This window comes from Ovis aries, chromosome 5, assembly GCF_016772045.2.
Source record: "Ovis aries strain OAR_USU_Benz2616 breed Rambouillet chromosome 5, ARS-UI_Ramb_v3.0, whole genome shotgun sequence".
NCBI classification, from domain to species: domain Eukaryota; kingdom Metazoa; phylum Chordata; class Mammalia; order Artiodactyla; family Bovidae; genus Ovis; species Ovis aries.
The window spans coordinates 78,790,021-78,806,424 of record NC_056058.1 but is presented as its reverse complement, the minus strand read 5'-3'; the positions used below and the strand labels follow the sequence as shown (position 1 = coordinate 78,806,424).

Sequence of the window (16,404 nt, the reverse complement as noted above, 5' to 3'; positions counted from 1 at the left end):
TAATGCATATTTTCCTCAGGAGGAGGTACAACAGAATTTGCCCTCAGTGAACTGACAAGTACATATTTGCAATTTCTCCTTCGGGACATGGTCCGTTGTAGATATCAACCAGATTCTGAAGAGACTAGAGTCTGTAATAATAACATTATTAACAATAATCACGCTCATTCTGAGAGTGAAGAAAGGAGTTGTTTGGGATCATCTTGATGGGGGAAGAGGTGATTTTGTTAATCAGTAATTTTGATGAAGTCATTTCCAAAAATTATTGAAAGAAAGGCACAGGATGAGCTATTCCCCTGAGGAATGGCAGCCTTTGCAGATCAGAGGTTTCACTTCTTGGAGCCTCTCCCCATGTTCCCTGGGTCCCAACAACGTAGGGATAGTCACCCTAGAAAGCCTCAGCCATCACAGAGAAAGAAAACACATTTCCCTCCAATCAAATAAAATTCCAACCTACCAACTCTCAAACCAGAAACGCTTTGTGCAGGGGAAGAGAACATTTTCACCTTCTTGCTGATTTTTTTTCCCACCAGCAGTGAAAGGGACCTACAGTTTCAAAGCTAAGTGCTATAACTCTATTAGTTAAGTGCAAGTCGCTCAGTTGTGTCTGACTCTTTGCGACCCCATGGACTATAAAGTCCATGGAATTCTCCAGGCCAGAATACTGGAGTGGGTAGCCTTTCCCTTCTCCAGGGGATTTTCCCACCCCAGGGATCGAACCCAGGTCTCCCGCATTACAGGTAGATTCTTTACCAGCTGAGCCACAAGGGAAGCCCAAGAAAGCCTATCCCTTCTCCAGTGGATCTTCCCAACCCAGGAATCAAACCAGGGTCTCCTGCATTGCAGGCGGATTCTTTACCAACTGAGCAATTAGGGAATCACCTATAAGTTAAAGTCAAGAGAAAAAAGAGGCAGCTTAAGAAGCTTAAGACTTAGAAAATGGAAAGGAAAAGGATAGAATAAGATTGATAACTAACAAAGGGAATATAAGATCCATAATCTCCTATCCATACACTAAATCTGATGAGTACACCCATTCTTTGATAATTCCATAGGTATTTTAGGTCATGGGCTTCCCAGGTGGCTCAGTGAAATTAAAAAAAAAAAAAATCCATCTGCCAAAGCAGAAGATGCTGGTTTAATCCTGGGTTGGGAGAATCCCCTGGAGAGGGGAATGGCACCCCACTCCAGTACTCTTGCCTGAGAGATCCCATGGACAGAGGAGCCTGGTGGGCTACAGTCCTTGGGGTTGCAGAGTCAGAGACATGACTGAGCACACACATGAGCATCTTAGGTCACAGGGCCTCCACAGGCGCATATTCATTAGATAAATTATTCTTTTAGGTTGTGGGAACAGGAAAAACAAATAAATCAGTCTCCCTGACGTTAGGGTGGTGAGCCTGGTTAGGCCTGTAGATGGGAGGGTGAGCAGAAGTCAGACAGAATCAAGTAAATATCACACAGTGAGATGCAAAGCTAAGGGTGGGGGTGCGGGGAGCCTGAGAATTGGAGGCAGCGCAGGGCAGATGCTGGCTTCTGGCAACAGGTCACTCCCGCCCTGAACCCTGAAGGAGTGGGAGGAGCCGCAGCCTCCCATCCAAGCATCTGCGAAGGGACAGAGAGGGAAGGTGTGGCAGCGTGGGCAACTGGCCGGACAGCTGTGTGAGGAGCTCGGGGGACCGTGAGAGACAAGGACAGGCGGGCGGGCTCCTGCAGGCCAGGCTGAGAGGCTGCAGCCGTAGCAAGAAGACAAGAGGAAAGGCCATGGACAAAATGTCATCACAGACAGGATTATAATTTGATGGGCTTTAGAGAGAAGTTATTTCTGTGACACTGTGTGAAGAAAGGGTTGGGTGGCAGCGAGATGGCGTGGGGGTGGGGACTGGTGAGTTAGGAGCTCATGGAGAAGAGAATGAAAGGCCAAATCAAGGTTATGGCCATGGGAAAGGAGGGGAAAGAAGGGTCTGAGACATGGGTAGACTTAGGGCTCACTGGTATCCTGAGGGGTGAACAGGGTGAGGAACACCTGAAGGCTGAGTGAGTGAGCGGCTGGCAGGGCCATTACCCATGACCAAGAACAGAGAGTAAGATGAAAAGGCGGGCTTGGCAGGTCTGGGAAGGGCTGGTGATGAGTTCCACCTACAATCTGGACACAGCGGCCAATCAAGAGGCTTCAAGTAGAGACTTGTGGGTCTGGAGCCTGGGACCCACAATCTGGGACCCACAGTCTGAACCTCTGATTTGAGAGGCATTATATCCCAAGTGTATGTACAACACAGACAACAACAACAACAAAACAGGCTTATGGTCCACAGCAGGGCCTCTGTTTCTCCGAGAGTGATCCAAACGGGTCATGTGTCCTATCCTTTAGGAAGCAGCTGCATTGATGCTTATTACGTGATAACATCTAATATGCATGTACCCTCAGAAAACAGAAAAACTGTACTGAGAATTTGCACTGTTTTGTATTTTGATTCTGAATCATTTACTAATTTACCTACAGGGTCCCTGGCAGTCTTTTTTTTTTTAATTACCATTATCCCTTTTACTATAGTGCAGTAGAATTGAAACGGTAGCCTTCCCTTTGCCTGCATAGGCCTGAAGATACTCCAGCATCTGTGGTTCTTCCACAGGACTAAGACCATTAGAATAGCACCAACAGGTAGTTGGAAGGTATAAAAGCAACTCCATCTTACTGCCGCGGAAGAGTAGAGGAGACGAACCGACAGCTGGTTATCACTGCACACAGCCTCAGAAGCGCTGTAATTATGCTCAAAGAGGTCCCTTCCCACCCTGGAATGTACTAGGACTGAATGTTCAGTAATAATGAAGAAGAGCTGTACCAAACCAGCCTTACTATCACCAGCACCACCAGGGGCCTGTGACAAAGTACAGTCAGAATTAGTCGATCTACGACCATGAAGCAATGATGACCATCATAAAAATAATAGCAACAACCTATGCTTGAGAGCCCCTTGGGTTGCAAAGAGATGAAACCAGTCAATCCTAAAGGAAATCAACCCTAAATATTCATTCGAAAGACTGATGCTGAAGCTGAAGCTCCAGTACTTTGGCCACTTGATGTAAAGAGCTGATTCATCGGAAAGGACCCTGATGCTGGGAAAGATTGAGGGCAGGAAGAGAAGAGGGTGAGAGAGGAGGTGATGGCTGGATGGCATCGCTGACTCAGTGGACATGAATTTGAGCAAATTCTGGGAGATAGTGGAGGACAGAGGAGCCTAGAGGGGTATAGTTCATGAGGTCACGAAGAGTTGGACACAACTCAGCAACTGAACAACAACACCTATGCATCACTAAGCATTCATGGGATGTGTGTACCATCAAAGTGAACCTCTTAGCACTGAAAGGTAACTGGAAGTTATCACATCACTGTGAACTCATAGGAGAGATTTAAGCTTATTTTTTAACATTCCATCAGAGAAGGAGTCTGAAGACCCTGTTACTCATCTTCCTATAACACTCCCGCCCAAGGTTTCATTGTTATGGTTACTCACATCGTTGAAGTGTTGGCTGGTTTTCATAATGTAAGGTGTTCTTTCATTTTTATCCAGCTTCATCCACCCCTGCCCAAGAAATTCTCTGAAAGTTCAAAGCAAAACACAAAATCAATTAAGTTTTTTAAGGGTATCTATGGTCCTGAATAACTATTATGAATATTATATAAATTAAACTTGACACTGCTCAACTGCTGCTGCTTCATCTCGAATGAATTTTAGCCCAATTCTACAGTTTCACCACTGGATGCCAAAAAGGGATTTTTCGGTTTTTAGCTTTCTCTTTTAAATGTTGGGAGGGAGTGACTGATAGTCACTCAGTCGTGTTCAACTCTTTGCGACTTCATGGACTGTAGCCCGCCAGGCTCCTCTGTCCATGGGATTCTCCAGGCAAGAATACTGGAGTGGGTTGCCATTTCCTTCTCCAGGGGATAAATGTTTGGAACTGGGTCCCTATTAGGATCATAATAAAGGCTTTCCCGAAATTGGAAAACAATGACAAGAGGAATAAAGAGGTTCAGTACTAACTCAGAAACCAGGACCATTTCCCCTGGATCAGCTTAAAAAATCTTAAGGCTTAGCAGAAGGCTCAAAAAATTCATCACTACCAAAAATATTAATCAGCAACAGCATGTTTTCCTCCACTTTGTTCTGACATTCTCCAGGAGAATGTCAATTCCACAGGCAGGGACTTTCCTTTGCTCTCCCCAGAGCCCAGAACAGTACACGTGGTAAGGGCTAAAAGAACAAACACTAGTGTTAGCACTTTGCAGTCTGGTCATTTGAGGAAGGCAGTTATGGCAGAGGGAGCTCAGCCTGGTGGAAAGTCTGTCTTCTAAATAACATTCCTGCTCCTTCATTTCACTCATGAGCAGATCATCAAATCACAGCAAGCAAGGGACAATCAAGCTAGGGCATACTGGAATTATTTTGTCAAGGCACTACCAAAAATAACTTAAAATGAAATTACTCTGACAAATTCTCAATCCAGAAATGTTGACTGAGTTCCTGGGCAAGGACCTTTGTCCCGTGATGTGGATGGTACTACTGTTCCCATCCTGCGAGGCCATTGTATACAAGATGTGCTAACTCCATGGAGGAAAATAACTGGTACGTGTTCACAGTGGCACAGAGGGGACAAGGAGGAGAGGTGAGACGCGTCCCAGGAAGAGACCACAACACCCTCAACCACAAGGGTCCAGGCTTTGCTCTTTCTCCTCCTCCATAGAGGTCATGCCCCCTCCCTCCTGAATCCTCATTACACAGGAGGGTCGTCAGGAGGAAGGCGAAGAGGCTCCTAACTCAAGTCATCAAATAGTTAACGGGTTCATTTGTTCGGCCATGGGGCCACATTCCTTTTTTAAATGGCAGATGCGATATATTTAACTTTTTTTTTATTGGGGTATAGTTGCTTCACGATGTTGTGTTAGTTTCTGCTGTACAATGTAAGTGAACATGTATATTCAGCTGTATGTATACATACAAGCCCGCCCTCCAGGACGCCCTCCCCACCCACCCAGCCCTCTAGGCCATCACCGAGCACTGAACTGAGCTCCCGGTGCTATAGCGCACGTTCCGCTAGTTCTCTGTTACACACATGGCAGAACATATGTCAATCCCAGTCTCCCAACTCATCCCCCTCCCCTCTGGGTCCACATCTGTTCTCTGCACCTGCGTCTCTATCTCTCCCCTCCAAATAAGTCCATCTGTACCATTTTTCTAGATTCCACATATATGCATTAATATATGATACCTGTCTTTCTCTTCCTGACTTACTTCACCCTGTCATGGATAGGTCTACAAGTGCTGAAAGAGGAGGCGAGGATTAAGACAAACGCATAACAGAAAAGTCTGCAGGAGCATGCCTAGCCCTGCTATTCATGCCGCTCTGACCGAGCTGTAGCTCTGATCCCCCATCCTGCTACGCCAGAGCTTCCATCATCACGGGTGCCCTCTTCTCTACATACGACATGGACCACACTTAGACCTCTTGCTCGGCCCCTCCCTTGCCTTCCACTTAGCTATGATTTCACAGAGGATCTGGGCCAACAGTTGTTATTTGTCCAAACAGAGGCTTTGTGTGTGGACCTGCTGGAGGCGGGCGGCTGAAAGAGCCACCATCCTCTATACATGAGGCAATGATGCTTGTTATGTGACAGCGTCCACTCGGCACATACACACTCCACACACGCTCTGTGCCAAGCACTGTCCTGGGAATCTACCTTGCTGCGGAGTTTCCACGGTCAGCAGTACTTGAAGATTTACGGATGTGGCTGAAGAACTGCCGTGGAATTTACAGCATGGACCCAACATCCGTGTTTCTCAAAGTATAGTCCTGGACCACACAGAATTACCTGGAATTCTCATTGAAAATGAAGTTTCTTGGGCCTCGGACCTACCAGAATCAGAATCTCTGAGGGAGGCACCTAGGAATGTACATTTTTTAACAAGTCTCCCAAATGATTTTAGGCAGTGAAGTCTGAGAACCACCGTTACAGCTGCATGAAAGTTTCTATGACATTCGGATGTGAGTGGTCAGAGAAACTCACACTCTCTGTTTAACTACAGTGCATATAGCAACATAAGAGTGACCATCTTGAGAGTCTCCAATATTTCTGTATCGGTATTTTCAACATAAACTGGAACCCAAAGACATTCAAGTGGGTCCAAACCATCATAAGATGAAAAGCCACAGCTCTGGGCACACACATGGGGTTGCGGCGGGGTGGGGGTGGGGGGCGCTGCGGCTGCGGGTGCACACTCACTCGTAGGGAATGCTTCTGAAAACGACGTGGTCCAGGAGGGTTATCTGCTCAGCCAGCTCCATGGCCGACAAGGTCTCGAAGCACTCGGCCTTCGGACAGTCCGTCTGCAAGAGATAAGGGCAGGGAATGACACACACCTAGAAGCCAGGTGCCCGTCAGCTCACTGCAGTTGCTGGAGTACAAAGTCCACCCCGGATTCCAGCTCTGAAGAAAATGGTGGAGAGCTCAGAGATATCAGGCAGCAAAATTAACATCATGGATCATGATGTTAAACGCCGAGCCAAATCTGGTCCCTTTCACACAGTTTCAGGGATAGAACATATAGTCCGGACCCCAGTTACCAGCTGTGGGGACAGTGCCTGCCTTTGCGAGGTTAAATCTCACACATAATTAATTGTGCAGGATAAGACTATGGCTCAACTTACCAGCTGAATTATATCCTCTAGTTTTAGGTGGATGTCATCTTGATCATCTTGTGAAAGGGCCCTAAAAAAAGTCAAAATATCCTCCATGAAAAGAACATAGACAGGCCAGGAATGAAACGACAAAAATGCAGTTCAGTTTCCCCCAGGGTGGAAAGTCAGAGGGTTTGGGTCTACGAGACTGCGGGGACTTGAGTTGAAGACATGGGCTCCAGAAAACAGGAAAATGCACTTGTTAAAGGCAGAAGAAGATCATCAAGAGCGCTAACTTATAAGAAGGAGTAAACCCGTTGTACACAAAAGTGTTGTGTTAATCACTCAGTCGTGTTCGACTATGGGACCCCATAGATGGCGCCAGGCTCCTCTGTCCATGAAATTCTCCAGGCTAGAATACTGGAGTGGGTAGCCATTCCCTTCTCCAGAGGATCTTCCCAATCCAGGGACTGAATCCAGGTCTCTTGTACTAAAGGCAGATTCTTTACCACCCGAGCCATGAGGGAAGGCCAAGGTTGTAAGTAAAACACCCACCGTGAGAGCAAAGCAGCGGGTAACCTGGCGCTTTGCCTTACTGCGAGGATCTGTGCCAGGAATCCGGGCGCCCTGCACCGCTGGCAGTCAGGGTTTCTAACAGGCTGAGTGCTCCGTCCACACTCCTCCAGCCCCTGCCCTGGCCCCCCGCCCCCCTCCCCCCGCACCGCTGGTGCTGAGGCAGAAGAGGCAGAGCTGGCCCCTCCCCAGGCACAGGCAGACCAGAAGCTCAGGAGAGTTTCCAAGCATCAAGAGTTTGAACAATGCCAGGCAGAGACCAGCAGGTAAACTCTTCCCTGTTGCTTCCCAGTTGGGCTTTCCCAAGACACATTTGGTCTTGTATCCATCCCCAAACTCGGTGTTATTCAGCTGTCAGCCAATATATTTTTGATCAGTGACAAATGAATTCAAAGAATTCCTAAGTTAAGGCAGGTGCTGGTTTCAGAGTAAGAGTGACACTTCATGTCCGACAGGAGTTCAGAGTCCAGGGTTATATAATCCTGATTATATATCAGAGATCCTGATTATCTAACTTTTATCTGGACCAAACATTTCAGGTGTCCTAAAATGAAGGCACAATCCTGTCTTAAAAGTATTAAAAAAAACTTAAACACTGCCCAACTGTGTAGCCTGTCTGTTGGAGGATGCTAGTTTTAAAAAGCAACAACGATATGATATTCTGTTGTGTTCTGAATGGATTAAAACAAAACTATCACCTTAAAAATACAAAATCAACTGAGGTGGGTAACTGTATGCCCATTATATGCTAGGAACCTGCTAACCATCTGACACACACTCTTTCCTGTATCACAAAAAATCGCTTTAAATAAAGCTTTATTATATCCATTTTATAGATGAGGAAATAAAAGCTTAATGAAATGGACTAACTGGCTCAGGGTTTGGTCCAGTTTGCTTCCCTGTTGCTCTTGCTTGTCATGAGCAGGCTTATGACAGGCACTGCTTCCAGAGTCCAGCATAGAACACACACCAAAGAAGGTCAGTTCCCTTTCCTCTATCTCCCTTCTCTCTAACAAAAGCTCTAGGCTGTTTACCAGGGAGCAGAATCCTTCTAGCTCATAGGAGTGGCAATCCTCTTGTCTGCAATTAGCCATATCATTTGTGAGAAGAAAAAGTCACCATATGCTAAGGGGCAGATAAGGTGAGGAAAAAATAAGTAAACATAACTCCTTTTCCAAAGACTGTTACATCACACTTAAGGGTTAGACACAGGGGGAAAGTGGCTCTTTCCCAAAGTGCATGTCATTCTTTCTACCGTAGCCTAGGTTCCTGGAGAGAGATCAGTGGCCATATAACTATGTGTCGCTGTGGAAAAGATCTTTTTTATGAGGTTGGGCAATATTCTTTACTTGGAAAGAAATGGTCCAGAAGTTATTTCACTTCTTTCAAATGTTCCTTTCTTCAGTGATCTTACCCTAATGTTCCAAGCTAGGTCTGGTCCCATTAGGTTACCTAATATTTTTCTCGTCAAAAGAATCTCTGCTCTATAGATCAAAATAAATGCTATCTCTTTCGAAAAGGCCCCTTAGAACAAAAGCTCTTAACCCTAGAGGATCACTAAATGACCTCTAAGGGTCCATAAACCTTTTTGAAATGACATACAAATGTGCGCATATATTCATGCATTTCTTTTTGGGGGGAGGATATGGCTTCCATTATATTCTTTTGGGGAATCTGTGATCCCCAACAAGATTAAAGATAACCATAGAAATGTATACTCTGCCATAAAATGGCATGTGACGTTGCTGTTTTACAAAAGATTTTCGTGTTATCATTAAGGAACCAGCCCCAGAATTTGATGCCCACCCATGAATCCATCAGTGATGGCAAGTTTTGAATTCTTAAGGTAGATGTGAACCAAGGAAATAGCTCAAAACAATATGGAGATGTGTTTAATAAGTGAGGATGATCCAGCTGTCAAAAAACACTTTACACCAAAATTAGAAGTGACTATAAAGTAAAAAACTTAATGGATGATTATCCTTGAAGACATTCTCAAGACAGGAGGTGAACAGACTCTAGTAAGAGAGGTAGCCCCTGACAACCATTTGGAATAGGGGCAAGATGTCATTTTGGTGTAAAAGTTCTAATGGGTCTGAACAAAATAAATGCTATACATAAACACCCACATGTAAAATGTCTTGCTCTGAAACACGTAAACCTCCACATGTGAGTACCTCAGCTTGATGTAGGAGTTGCACAGTAACACAGTCTCCTGAATTCCTTTGATTCTGGTAAACTGATTCAATGAAACCAAGGGAAAACATTTATCCTGGCCTGTTCATTTGAATATCTGGTTTACTGCATGAAACAATTTGAATAAAGTAGCTCTTCTTCAAAAAAGTCTAATGCTGCTAGAGTCTGTGTGAGGTCTGTGGGTCCCCTTGTCGTGACTGAACCCATTCAAGAAGTTAGTCATTGTTTCTTTTCATTCAGTGGCATGTTAGTTGTCTACAAAAACACTATACTACATAGATTCAGAAGCCAGCTCGTCAGACAACATTGGAGGAATATGAAAGTCTTCAGTAGAGGTTTTTATTCACAGTCAGGGCCATACACTACTGATGCCAATCAAGCTTCTTCATCATAAAGTAACCCCCGTGACACTGTGTGAGGTGGGGATGGTTCGTCACAGAACCATCTGTATTACTGTATTCTGTGTTTAAATACATGTGTCATGACTCACTGTTTTACGACTTGAATGCATCTAAATCTTTAATATCAGGACTTTTTTTTTTTTAACCTTTCCCAATCCTAACTTATATTCACTGGGACGTATGTTCAGAAAAGTTCCTGTCAGATGTGAAGGCCTCCCTAACTCTGTCCAGTTCCAATAGAGAATGGATTTGCTTAGTCTTCTGACTGCTTTGGAGTTTGATGAGTACTCTGGGATCCTGGGTTTCTGTCTATCATGCAGTATGATCATTTTAATATTTTTGCACCTATAATGCAATACCATAAAAAAAAAACTTAAAAGGAAGTGGGATTATGCTAGTTCTACAGCTAGAAAATTTCCCCTTCACATGCAGAAATCATGAAATCATGTAGTCTTAAAAACAGAGTCAAGAGCAACCGGCCTCTGCCCTCGAACTGTTCCACACCCTCTGGGCTGCTTGCTTGCTGCTGTGACTGGATGCCTGGGTCCATGGCCTGGCCTGCCTCAGATTGCTCCTCCCCACCTTGTGAATGGTTTAATCTCATGTTGCCACTGGGACCTACCAGACCACCTCTTCCTTCCCATGCTTTCTCAGGCATGACTTTCCTTCCTGCCAGGCTTCCTTGAGCCCATTGCTACCCATGCTCTGACACATTTTTTAAAGACAGCTGTCCATAAATGCATGGAAATGTTTACTACCAAATTCTCCTGGTTTCAGCTGAAAGTAATTCCCTGTTTATTTTTAAATTAAGAAATGAACTAACAGGAAAATCATCACAATTTTCAGAGTTGTTAAATAATCCTTTTGCTTTCTTTTTTTTTTAATAAAGAGATTTCATGAACGATAACATTCCTTCAGTTGATGGTTCTATCTAGGTCTTCCTACTGTGCTTTCTAATCATTCTGATATGATTTTTAAAAACATAAATTTCACACACATAAGTATTTAATATGGAAAATTATCAAAACCCTAAAAACGAATCTATGATTTAGTCCTCCTGTAATCACAATCTCATGTGCTGGGGCTGCTGCTAAGTCGCTTCAGTCATGTCTGACTCTGTGCGACCCCAGAGACGGCATCCCCCATCCCTGGGATTCTTCAGGCAAGAACACTGGGGTGGGTTGCCATCTCCCTCTCCAATGCATGAAAGTGAAAAGTGAAAGTGAAGTCACTCAGTCATGTCTGACTCCTACTGACCCCATGGACTGCAGCCTACCAGGCTCCTCCACCCATGCTGGGGCAGGGACCCTCAAATATGATGCAAGTGGAATGAATTACTTGGCAGGAGAAATTCAGTCAAATACCAGTTGTTTTCTTGGAGCAGGGTTTACTGCACAAATCTATTCACTAGCTTGTTGGGAAGATAAGTTAGTGCCCCAGAGCTCAGTTGACCCAAACTAGGACTCAGGATCTGGCTGCTGGCCCAGCTGATGGGCTGGTGACCGACCAGTATCTGTATCTGCTGGCTTCAGTTGATACGTCCCTATGTTAAGGGCTAAACAAAGGCTTTTGTTTTGGCTTCATGAGAAGAAAAATGGTCAGAAGTGGGAGAATGGACAAGGGAATGTAACATCTATTCCCTGCTAGGCTCCATGAGTGACTTTTGAATTCTTACAGTGAAAGATGAAGAACCAGGAAAGATGTGGGAAGAGCTGTTTTCACAAAAGACAGAGACTCTGGGTTGAGGCAGGCTGCTCCAGGGCCCAGGGGGCACAGGGACGGGGCAGGCGGCGTCTTTCTCAGCTTTTCAATAGGGAAATGGTGACGTCACAAGACTGCAGGCAGCATCCCCACAGAAACTGTGGCGGTGCTGGAAGGGGTCTCCCTCAAATGGCCTGGGAGCCGTGAGCTTGAACAAAGGTGCTGAGGCAGAAAAATAACTGGGTTCATTCCTGAGCACATTTCTTGGGACTTTCAGAATACCTGGAAAGACTCTATAAAAAACTAGAATTCTGCGTGGGCAGCTAGGGGGCACCCCATTGGTGGAATTGCCTTTTTTTTTTTTTTTTTTTTCAAGAGGGTATTAAATCTTTTATTGATTACACATGATAATGGATGATACATAAGCTTCATTCCCATCTATAACTTTATCTGGTACCATAATTCAATTTAGATATATTGCATAGGATGTGCCAACAATCATTAATAACCAAAATAAAAAATAAAAAAAACTCCATGACTTTGCATGGGTGACCCTTTTAATGGTGAACTCCAGGTCACAACACAGTAACTGTCAGTTCAACTACACCAAGGTTCTGAAGACAACAGCTTCTCCACCAAGCAGGTTTGTAAATAAATTTCAAATGAACCTGGCATCACCCTGAAGGAATTCTAACTTCACACTGTTGGGGTAGTTTACCAAAATGGCTTCAGAGTAGACTAACTTTACACAGCACATTAAAAAAAAAAAAAAAAGACATTTATTCAGCGTCATGATCAGACTATTACATTTAGCAATCAACAGCATGGGTGCAAAAAAAAAATCTACATTAAAACCCTTTGTTGGAATGCTTTACACTTTCCACAGAACAGAAACTAAAATAACCTGTTATACAATTAGTCACAAGTACAGTCCTCGAGTTTTTTGCCCATACACATGAGTATTGTCTAAAACATGTCTTCTTTGTAGCAGCTAGGCCCTGCCACCACTGTGCTTGGCTGAGTTCACAAATCTGTTGTAACCTGTAGCTTCCCTGTCACTTCTCTGGCTCTCCTCTCCTGCTAAGCTTTGTTTCCTGGCAGTAATTAAAACCTTCTGCCACTGCCATAGCTACTGCTGCTGCTGGAGCCACCATAGCCACCTTGGTTTCGTGGTTTGGCAAAGTATTGGCCTCCACCACCATAGGGGCCAGAACTTCTTCCTCCAAAGTTTCCTCCTTTCATGGGTCCAAAATTTGAAGATTGATTGTTGTAATTGCCAAAATCATTGTAGCTTCCGCCACCTCCAAAATTGCTTCCACTACCACCGCCAAAGCCGCCTCCGCCTCCACCGTTGTTATAGCTGTCATAGCTGCCACTCCCGCCATAGCCACTGCCCTGGTTTCCATAACCCTGTCCACCACTTCCATAGCCTCTGCTTCCTCCAGAGTAACCAGGGCCGCCTCCTCCATAACCACCGTCATTACCAAATCCATTATATCCATCCCCACTGCCACCATATCCGCCACCACCGCGGCTGCCACCAAAGCCACCTCGACCACTGAAGTTTCCTCCACGACCAAAGTTGTCATTCCCACCAAAACCACCTCCACGACCGCCACCAAAGTTTCCAGAACCACTTCGACCTCTCTGGCTGGATGAAGCACTAGCCATCTCTTGCTTAGACAGGGCTTTTCTCACTTCACAGTTGTGGCCATTCACAGTGTGGTATTTCTGAATGACAATCTTGTCTACGGAGTCATGGTCATCAAAGGTTACAAAAGCAAAGCCTCTCTTTTTGCCACTGCCTCGGTCAGTCATGATTTCAATTACTTCAATTTTCCCATACTGTTCAAAATAATCTCTCAGGTGATGTTCTTCAGTGTCTTCTTTAATGCCACCAACAAAAATCTTTTTCACAGTTAAGTGGGCACCAGGTCTTTGAGAATCTTCTCTTGAGACGGCCCTCTTTGGTTCCACAACTCTTCCGTCCACCTTGTGTGGCCTTGCATTCATGGCTGCATCCACCTCCTCCACCGTGGCGTATGTGACAAACCCGAAGCCTCTGGATCGCTTGGTGTTTGGATCCCTCATTACCACACAGTCTGTGAGCGTTCCCCATTGCTCAAAATGGCTCCTCAGACTCTCATCGGTTGTTTCAAAGCTCAATCCTCCGATGAAGAGCTTCCGCAGCTGTTCGGGCTCTTTGGGAGACTCTGATTTAGACATGACGGCAGTCTCCTTTTTTTTTTTTAACTTGTTTTTTCTTTTACAAAATAGCAGTAAGTAGGTTATGACTGTGGAGGTTGCTTTGGTAAGAACTTTGAGATATAATTCAGATACCAAACAATCCACCCATTTAAAGTATATATTTAATGATTTTTAAATTACATTCACTTGTTGATTTATTTACTATTGTAAAATAGTAAATTAGTTTTTTAATTGAAGTATAGTTGATCTATAATATCATGTTAGTTTCAGGTATACTACAGTATAAGGATTTAATACTTTTGCAGATTATATTCTATTATAGGTTTTCAAAATTACTATGATGTCTTTTCTATAGACAAGATAATGAAGCCCAGGGCAAACTGAGTTTGGCTAAAGATCTAGCCTGGTTTCACTTGGGCTATAGAGCCCTGACATCAGAAACTATTTTTCCTAAGGGCTACTGTCTGTGCTTTCTAATAATAACAATGCCTGTAGCAGTAATGTGAGTGCTAAATATGTTTCAGGTATAACCTCTTTATACATATTACATCATGTGATTTTCACAACAACCCCATGAGGTAGGTATTTAGAGCCCCACTTTATAAATGAGAAAAATTAGGTTAGGATTGACTAAGAAACTCGACAGTTATTAGTGGTTGAGCCAAGATTTAAACCTGTGACCCCCCTGCAAAAGCTAGACTCAGATGGCTAGATGTTACAATCCCAGGCTGCACCATCTACTAAAATTTCTATTCATTATCGGTTTTACACCTCTGATTCTTAGGTCACTTATTCAGGACAAAAAAATTGTACATCTTAAGCCTGATGACTAATAAAGACCTGGGATGGTAAATAAGGTTCGTCTGAAGTAGAAGTGCCAGTCAGCTGAGTTCTGGGCTCACCTGCGGGCACAGGCAGAGTGTGCTCAGGATTGATCAGTGATGCCTGGCATGCGGGCTATGAGGGGACAAGCAACACGAAGGCCTCAAATTGCCCAGTCCTGACAGCCTTTCCAGTCTGATCACCTCCATTTTCCTGCCAGCTATTTGGTCAAATGTCATTAGGGGTCCACCCTTCCAGAACCTAGTGTTCAATCATCCATGCTTTAAATACAAAGAGCATAGTCAACAGTTTATACAAAGAGAAGAAGAACAGCAGTCAGTCACAGACATAACCACTCATCCACCGACACCAGGCTTTATCTGAAGATGTATTTAGAATTTTAAAATCTGAAGATAGCATAGTAACAGAGTCTCAAAGTTTACTGAGACGTTTTCATAGAATGGAAGAACCGAAGAACCTTAACGGTTTCCTCAGCTCAGTTCAGTCACTCAGTCATGTCCAACTCTTTGCGACCCCATGGACGGCAGCACGCCTGGGGCTGCCCTAAACAAGTACAACAAACAAAGTGACTGGAAACAACAGAAATTCATTGTCTTAGTGTGCTAGAGGCTCGAAGTCCAAACACAAGGTGTCGGCAGAGCCATGCTCCCTCCGAAACCTGCAGAGGAATCCCTCCTTGCAGGGGTCCCCAACCTCCAGAATCTAATGCTTGCTGACCTGAGGTGCAGGTGATGTAATAATAATAGCAATAAGGTGCACAATCAATGTAATACCCTTGAATCATCCTGAAACCATCCTCACCCCACCCCACCCCACCCTCAGTCTGTGGAAAAACTGTCTTCACAAAAACCAGTCTCTGGTAGCAAAAAGGTTGGGGACTGCAGCTTCCTTGCTTTTCCCCAGCTTTTGGAAGTTTTCTAGCAATCGTTGGCACTCTCTGGTTGCAGCTGCATCACTCCAAGCTCTGCTCCGTCTCCACACTCCTTTTTTCTTTTGGAGAGGCTTCCAAAAGCATGATGGATTCAGTTAAACTGGATTCTCCTCTACACACAAGCATTCAGGATAATGAAGAAACAATAAAGCCAAGCACAGAAGAAAGGAAGGGTTCTTTTCATTGCAGATGAGGCGCCAGGCTTCCTACCCCACGCAGGGACAGACGCATAGCCACAAGTACGGTGGAAACTGTAACTGAAGTGTCCACACAGAGACACTAATGGCTGCCCTCTTCACGTAGAATGGACTGGAAAAAACTCACTCATCAGTTCAAGGAGGCACGAGAAAGTCGTTACCTGCCTGGCTGCTGGGTGTAATGAGACACAAGCAGCCTCTAGCGCGAAACCCAAAGTTTAAAACTGTCACACAGAACTGCAGGGTCTGAATTCATACAACCTACAGGATGTGGAAATGTCCACCTAAGAAGCCAGTGGTAGGGACTTCCCTTGTGGTCCAGTGATTAAGAATCCAGCTTCCAACACAGGAGATGCAGGTTAGATCCCTGGTCGGGGAACTAGGATCGCACATGCCTCTGGGCAACTAAGCCTGGGCGACGTAACTACTGAGCCCACGCTTCACAACTAGAGAGCATGTGCGCTGCAGTGAATATCCCTGAGTGCCGCAACTAAGACGCGCTGCAGTCACATAAAAAATAAGTAATATTAAAAACGGAAACACTGATGGTAAAATTGGTTCGGGACCAGTGAAATAAGCTGAAGAAAATGTGTAGCTGCTCTATGGTGGCACAGCCACAAGCCAGCTACATGAGACTCCTATAGAAATGCTACCAACCACTGCTCCCCATAACTGTGAG

General features: G+C 44.7%; 2 protein-coding genes across 2 annotated transcripts in view; both read right to left on the bottom strand.

Moving 5' to 3' along the window:
* The window catches only part of RASGRF2 (Ras protein specific guanine nucleotide releasing factor 2), a 256,645-nt gene that overhangs the window by 15,208 nt on the left and 225,033 nt on the right, over nt 1–16,404 (bottom strand). The window contains exons 20-22 of the mRNA XM_027970489.3: nt 6,706–6,766; nt 6,281–6,384; nt 3,516–3,600 (exon numbers count right to left, since the gene is read on the bottom strand). Of these exons, the coding sequence (XP_027826290.2) occupies nt 3,516–3,600; nt 6,281–6,384; nt 6,706–6,766 (250 nt within the window). The remainder of the gene's footprint in view (nt 1–3,515; nt 3,601–6,280; nt 6,385–6,705; nt 6,767–16,404) is intronic.
* Nucleotides 12,086–16,265, bottom strand: LOC114114907 (heterogeneous nuclear ribonucleoprotein A1). Its single transcript, XM_027970490.3, has one exon. It carries the CDS (start codon nt 13,770–13,772, stop codon nt 12,651–12,653), a length of 1,122 nt encoding a protein of 373 aa, XP_027826291.1. The 5' UTR covers nt 13,773–16,265; the 3' UTR covers nt 12,086–12,650.

Coding starts and splice junctions, on each gene's coding strand:
- LOC114114907 (XM_027970490.3), bottom strand. CDS start 13,772: ATGTCTAAATCAGAGTCTCCCAAAGAGCCCGAACAGCTGCGGAAGCTC.